Source organism: Triticum aestivum, chromosome 7D (genome assembly GCF_018294505.1).
Source record: "Triticum aestivum cultivar Chinese Spring chromosome 7D, IWGSC CS RefSeq v2.1, whole genome shotgun sequence".
In the NCBI taxonomy this organism is placed as follows: Eukaryota; Viridiplantae; Streptophyta; class Magnoliopsida; order Poales; family Poaceae; genus Triticum; species Triticum aestivum.
In genome coordinates this window covers 629,854,757-629,862,276 of record NC_057814.1, presented here as the reverse complement: position 1 = coordinate 629,862,276, position 7,520 = coordinate 629,854,757, and the positions used below count along the sequence as shown (strand labels likewise).

Genomic DNA, 7,520 nt, shown 5'->3' with positions numbered 1-7,520 from the left:
GTGCCGGCGGGCAGCAGGGAGTGAAGACGCCACCGGAGCCGACCGATGCTGGGTCGACGGCTGCCGCAGGAGGACGCCACGGACGCACGCGCGAAAGTGCGTTGCCCCGCGGACGGGGAGCGCCTCGACGTCGAGTGGAGCTTCTTGGAGCCAAGCGGAGTCGTCGGCGACAAACACGAGCGCGCCGAGACGGATCTCGCGGCCCTCGGCCAATCCTCCGCCTGAAACCATGCTGATGGGGATCGGAAAAATTGCAACTTCTCCAACAAGTCGCTAAGACACCTGCCCCACGGTGGGCGCCAACTGTCGTGGTTCTAAGTCTGACAGTAGAATGGGGGGTAGGGAGATCCTAGCTATGGAGAAGCTGTACGCACGAGTTTTACGAGTTCAGGCCCTTCTCGGAGGAAGTAACAGCCCTACGTCTCGGAGCCCGGAGGCGGTCGACTGGATTATATGCGTGTGTGTTACAGGGGGTGCGAACCCTTGTGCATGTGGAGGGGGTGGCTTATATAGAGTGCGCCAGGACCCCTGCCAGCCCACGTTACAAGGGATTTAAGGTACATCAAGAGGGGGGCGTTACTGGTAACCTCCGTAATAAAGTGCTATAAATGGCTATTAAGTCTAGGAGTTAATGCTCGACCGTTGCTGTGTAGAGTGACTTTAGGTCTTCTGTCCGTCGAGTGTTTCTTGTTACGGTCGAGTGATCTTGATTCCTCCGAGTGGAAATGTTTCTGGTCGAGTGGGTGATGGTACCCCTCGAATGCTTCTGGCTTTAGAGTGATGTCCTTGGGGAGGGTATTTAGGTCAAGCCTGCGACCCTACCCTAGGTACATGTCCTCATCAGCCGCCCCTCCAGACAGGCGCGCACGGAAGCCACCAGCGCCCCAGACCGCCGTCGAAGCCCAGCTGCGCACCCCCACCCGACCATGGATCCAGGGTGACGAGGACGACCGCACGGGCGTCGCCACACACCCACCACACCCCCTGTAGCCGCCGCAGCATCACCGCATGCCCGAGCCGCCGTCCCAGGAACCCAGCCGCGCGCCTCGCCGCTGCTGCGCCCCTGATCAGATCCGCAGCCCGCGCTGACGACCCCATGCCGGGGGGGGGGGGGGGGGAGGGAAGCATGGACCTCGCCGCCGCCGCCGCCCGGGCTTCGCCCGGTGGCGCTCTCCGGCGAAGGTAAGGGAGAAGGGGACAAGGGAAGACCGGGAGGCCGCTGGATCTAGGGTCGCCTAGCCGCCGCCCGCGGGAGCGACGGGGGGCGAGGAGCAATTTCCGCTCGCACATATATTTATGAATGGAAGATAAATAAATGGTCAACGCATGCGCAACACACTTGATAAGTGGATTTGCAAAAGGAAAGGAACACTTGGTAATGTCTCCAAATTCCACAGAGAAGCCGGTGGAAGAAGAATCAACAATGGCCGCAAGGTATCTTTGGCCTTGGACCCGCCGGCTGGCCGGCCGGGATATACATACATATGACGAGACATGAGACTAGCTGCCGAATAACGATAGCTCACCCACCCACTCATGTAGTGCATGCATCAGTACAATGACAATGATCTCAAGGGTGTGTGTGTATATATCCCATAAATATGCACCGGCTACTTGCTATTGTGGACGTCAATGGCCGCCGTCATGGTGGAAACACAATCATGGAGCACGCACCATTTCTTCCGGCGGGAGCTTCGGCGACGACGACGATGAAAAAGTGTAGGCGATGAAGAGGTCCAGGTTGGCATATCCCAAGGGCGTCGCTGTAAACTTCCATTTCTTTTGGGGTCCTTTTCGCTGTTATGCCTCTTTCTCCGTTTTTCTTCACTTTTCCGCGTGTGCCGGAGTTGTGCGGTCGAGTGAACGCGATGTACATGCAGCAGACCACGTACACATCCGTGTAGTGTACATGCAGCAGCAGCATCAACGCATGGGCATGCCATCAGCGACCTTCCCGGCGGCCAGCCGGTGCAGATGCTCGAATCAAAGACCCCACGCCGAGGCCCTGGATGGGTCGACGACCAGCGGAGACATGACGATGGATCGGTCAGAGCGACGGTGGGCGAGGAGGAGCTTCTCCGACGGGCTCGAGCTCGAGTCACTACGGTGCAGGATGGATGGGAGCGTGCGTGTCTTCTGAGATTCTGAACTCCTACTCGCCATCGTCGTTGTCGTCTCCGGCGCCGCAGGTGTTTGCAGCGACCTCGGTGACGCGCAGCCCGGTGTCATAGACCGCGCCAGCATGCCACTCCGCTGGGAAAATCGCCCCGTCAGCGCGCAGCCACTTGCCGCCGGAGCCCGCGGTGACTACGAGCCGGAGCCGCAGCGGGCCGGCCGGCGCGCGCGACGTGCGCCACACCCCGGGCGACCCCTCGCGCCGCGTCATGTACTGCCATTTCGTCTGCGACGGCGCGGCGGCGCTTTGAGCGGCATAAGGTGCCGCCGCCTTCGCCACCTCGACGGCGACGATGTCGGTCTGGCCGCCCTGGTAGAGGAACCGAATGGCGAGCTGCCCCCTGTTCCTGCTGCTCGTCTCATCCACCCTCACCGCCAGGTTCTTGCTCTTGTACGCGCAAGGTATCCTCCTGAAGTCGACGTCGACGGCCGCGTCCACCAAGCTCGCGAGCTGACCGTCGTCACGAGAAGCAGTCAAGGCGGCGAAGGCGTCCCTAGTGAGTTGGAACTGGCCGCCGCCTGTCCTGTTCGTGTCCGTCGCCGGATTCGCCAAGTCGGTGATGATGACCTTGACGCCGCTCTCTGAGCACGCGTTCTTGCCCCTGCATCTCAGTTGGTAGCAGGCGCCGCAGGCCCGGCCGCCGCGGAAGAATCCAGCGCCGACGGCCGCAATGTGGAACCCTCCGTCGGCGGCGAGCTCCGCTGCCGCCTGGCCACCGAACCAGCACGGGGCACCAGTAAGGGCGCCGGCGTCCGGAGGGAGGAGGGAGGCGGTAGAGCGGCGCGGGCACCAGCCGCACCGGTAGGTCCGGTACGACGATGAGGAAGCAGCAGAGACCATCGATTGGGCGACGGCAGCTGCCACCGCGAGGACGAGGACGAGGACGAGGAGAAGGCGCGCCATGGTCGGTCGACCGATGAGGCTAGAGTCTAGAGAGCAAGATTAGTTAGTCGATGAGTATCCTCCTACAGTGCAGATGGATGTATGGATGGATGGATAACGAGGCTGAGAATGAGACTGGGATGAGGAGGTGTGTGGTTGAAGGCTCTCTTTAAGCGCCAAGCTAGCAATAGAGCGGCATCCAGAGTTGGAGACAACGGGGTAACGGACGCCGGACACATCCATCCTCCCCTTCCCCTCCGCTGCCGCTAGAGGAGGTCGCCAGGCGAAGCCCCAGGCGGCTGATGGCGGCGGCGGAGGCTCTCTTCACTTCCCTCCCGCGCCAGATCGGTGAGGCGGGTCACCCATGGCGTCGGGGCGGTTTCCCCGGATCTGCGTCGCGGCAGCGCGACATCTTAGGCGACGGCGCAAGGCGACGGCGTGGTGCTGGGCGGGGGCGGCGGAGCTGCTAGACTCCGAGGAAGATCTGGTGGCACCGGCCATTCGATGGGCTAGCGGGGTCTTCGCGGCCTTGGTGGCGGTGGCCGGCGGCTCGGCCTATCGGCGGCGGCTGGATCCCGGGGCGGCGGCCCTGGAAGGTGGCGGCGGGTGAAGCTCGGGCCTCCCACGGTGGCATGACGTGGTGCTATCCCTATCCAAGGCGGATCTGCATCGCCGATCTCTTGGTTTTGCCGCGGATTGGTTCAGATCAGAGACGGTGATGAGCGTGCGGAATCCATCTCGATGGCTCTCGCGGTTTGGCGAGGTGGGGTGGGAGCCCTCCTCCCAGGCTCCAGTGATGGCGCATTCAGGCAGTGGCCGGTGCGCCAGGGCTCCTACGGTGGCACTGCTGTTGCGGTTGGTTGCCGGATCTAGGCGGCTAGATCTGGGGCTTTGAAGGCGGTCGAGACAGTGCACATGTTTTCGGGTGGATTTCTTGGGACGGATCTGGGTGAAAACTTGGTCTTCGGTCGTTGGCCGGAGCCGGTGATGACGATGCCCTTATCATCGTTTTCTTCATGAAGGCATCATCGAGGTGAAGCTCACAACCCCACACAATACCTCCGGGGGAAACCCTAGATCAGCTGATCGGACGACGGCGGCATTCATGTGTCGTTACCCCCTTGGGGGCGGCATTCTTGGAGTTACACTCGGGCTCGAGGGACCAGCGAATGGCTTCTTCAGTAGAGCGGTGTTTATTTCTACATATTCATGGTGGCGGTTCTCGGCGGCATGGAGCAGTGGAGGCTTCGCGTCAGATGTGTGGCGATGGACACGCGCAGGAGGTCGACGTTGTTTGGCGTCGTGGTGGCGTCGATGGCAGAGAGGCCTGACAAGGTCGATATGTCAGTACATGCTTTGAGGATGGATCGAGGGAAGACGGAGGTGACGGCCATTTGCAGCGTGTGTGTGGTACTCACTGAGAGTGCTCCGGACCGGAGTGTTACCCAGTCCCACCTATGTGGCTTTGGATGGGGCATCCGGCGTTAGATGCTAGGCTTTTGTGCGATGTCTGTTTAGTATTTGGCCCGGACATTCGGCACACCTTCATCAAGAGGATAGGAGTAGCGACAGGTGTCGTCTAGATGGTGGCTTCAGACTTACTGTTGTATTTTCTTGTAAGGTCTTTGTGAATAATAAATAATATGGCCGCATGCATCTCCCAGATGCAGAAGCCGGGGGTGATTCCTCCTTTTCTAAAAGAAAAACCTACTCTACCTGGGGGGGCATTAAGAATAAGATCGTATCGAAGCAAAGGATCTTTTCAACTCCACATGCGCGCCAAGAATAGTCTGAATAAAGTCTTAAACTATATACTAGTAATTAACTGGCTACCGGTTGAAGGGGATCACGATAGGATTTCATGTGCTCATGGGCTGGCCGTACGTCGATCGTGTCTGCCTCTTTCGGACGTGCACGATGGACGGACCGATCGATGTGTTCATGGCTGTCCTTGTACGAAAGCTAAGCTGCACAGGCGCATGCGTACGTTGCGCCGGACCGGCGGGCACGTACAGTTCACGACCCCAGCCTGGTACGGTGTCGCCGTCGGCATATTCCAAAACTCCCGTGACTAGTAGAAGCTAAATTCAGAGGCGAGCAACCATGCATTTCCAATCATGCATGCACATACGAGGGCCTGTCTTGACGTCTTGTGGCGCCATGTGAGCTACGGTGGGCACACGAGCTAAGTATAAACAGTTTTCAGTAATAGCTGCCAACTGAGGTTCCGGTGGGGGCACCGTCGTGGAAGAAGAAGAGCGGGCAGGAAGGGGTCTTGGGATTTCCCGACCCGCCGGCCACCAGACTCGCGCCTCACTCCTTCACCCACAAGCTAGATAGAGAGAATTTTCCTTTCCGGGTTAATTATAGGCCCCTTGCCATTTCCATTGACCGGTCGACGCAAATAAACAAGAAACAAGTGAAACATGTTAGGTTACTTGGTTTGTTTTCAAGCTCCAAAAGTCCTCACGTTACACAGCCAGGACGGAAAGGGTGGCCATGACCATGACATTTCCCAACAAGTGGATGCATTACTCCGGAAAAATAGTCATTATCCCTTTCATTATCATTGTCCCTTCATTATCATTATTTTGAGAACGACGGCTATATGCAAGTTGTTTGAATTTGTAATTTGGGTAAGTTGATTTCGTGGGAAAAAAAGGAAGGAGGCGAGCTGGAGCATGAAAGCTGAAGGAAAAAAAAAAGGAGAACCGCCTATTGAATCTTAATCCCATGGTCATGAAAATTGACTTATCCGAAATAAAATTTCAGGTGACTGAGATTAAAGACTTGTTTGGGAATGCTCCGCTCCCTAAAATTCAACTCTGCCTTATAAAATTCAAGCCAAATGCTCCACGAAATGTCGCTCCAAAAAAAAAATGGATTGTGAAGTTCTTTATGGGGTGCTCCAAAAACTCTAGAAACTGAAGTTGAGGAAAAATACCCAACACTGCCACCGGTAAGTGGATACCCTTTCGTTTTTCTCACGTGATTCAATCAAACAGATCTTTTCAACCAAATTTCCCATTTCTGAAGTTGCAGCTAGCTGGAAGCCAAACATGATAAATTGCTCTTTAGTGGAGCAGCAACTCCGGTATAAAACAGCTCCAAAGTGGACTTCATGGAGTGAAGCTGATTTTGGAGCGGAGTAGTGCTAAAAAGGCCCTAGTCCACATTTGAGATCGGTATTTGTTCCTTCATGGCATCGATGGTCAGTTAAATATCATATTTATGTGTTACTATGCATACATGCGTCCAGAGGAGACACATGATAAAGGTTGGAATAGGACACCAATCGCTTCAACTTTAGTTAAAACAACTGCCATGACAAAGATCTTGCAAGTTGAAACAGAAGGAACTAATCAATCAAAGTTGGAAGTAGCCGGATCAACAGGAATCCTGTGCCAACTAGAAACTAGTAATACAATAAAAAGTTTCAGACATGCAGCTAGGGAACTAAATCTCCCTGATTTTGACTATATTGTCGCTGAAACTAACAGCCATAATCAATTCCAGTATGGCACCTCGCTGAAAATAATACAGCCCCTACTGTATTGATATTGCTCCTGACGGATTTGATCCCTGCTTCATATTCTATCCGATTAATATTTAAAGCAACAACTAGGCTGAAATGAACTAATTAAAGAAATGCTCCAACCCATGAATATTCATAGTACTACTAAAGTGCAAGTGTACACAGTTGTTGGACTGGATTGGATTGGATCGATGATACACAGTTATGCAAACACATTGATTGATTAGCAGCTACACACATATATAGTTGCAGTTCCTTGTGATGATTAGCCCGATCTCTTAGCTCACCCACCCACTCTGCGTCCTAGCATGCATGAGTACACAATGTCAGTTACTCCAAGTCAAGTGTGATGGCCACTAATATGCACTAGCTAGATAGCCGGTTTCTAGTGTATTGGTCAATGGCCGCCATGATGGAATCGGAATCAGGGAGACACACCGTTCACACATACTATATGGCATCACATATACGATCCCGTTTTAAAATAAGTGTCGTAGTTTTGGTTCTAATACTAAAACCACAACACTTATTTTGGAACGGAAAGAGCATATTATATACAGCCATATGTATGTGTCGATAAATAGATATGATCTGCAATTCTAAGTACGACGTGCCTGCCATGATAATGGTGCTGTCCATACCTAATCTTGCTAAGGGCAGTTGGAGAACAGATCTCCGTGATTGATTATAACAAATCATCATATCAAGCAGTTTGATAACGACCAAATCATCAGTTGAAGCAGATAGCGACAATGGTTTAAATTTGTCCCAAGAGATTTGGTCCCTGAATAAGAATATCAAACCCAAATTGCACAAAAGGGTGTGTCAGCAATAGTTGCACATGCTGGACCAATGCAAGGATGTGCATCACAACACAACAGGCACGCAGCATGGCAACATTGTATATCACAAGAGGGGCTCTCCATT

The 7,520-nt window shown here is 54.4% G+C and overlaps 1 protein-coding gene across 1 annotated transcript; it reads right to left on the bottom strand.

Annotated features, from left to right (window-relative positions):
• Positions 1 to 1,565: 1,565 nt before the first annotated feature.
• LOC123166295 (expansin-like A4) lies at positions 1,566 to 3,250 on the bottom strand. The gene has a single exon (XM_044584073.1). The coding sequence runs from the start codon at positions 3,077 to 3,079 to the stop codon at positions 2,153 to 2,155; it is 927 nt and encodes a 308-aa protein (XP_044440008.1). The 5' UTR covers positions 3,080 to 3,250; the 3' UTR covers positions 1,566 to 2,152.
• Between the last annotated feature and the right edge of the window lie 4,270 nt (positions 3,251 to 7,520).

What these genes read in the sequence shown, in the direction of transcription:
- LOC123166295 (XM_044584073.1), bottom strand. Translation starts at nt 3,079, where the DNA reads ATGGCGCGCCTTCTCCTCGTCCTCGTCCTCGTCCTCGCGGTGGCAGCT.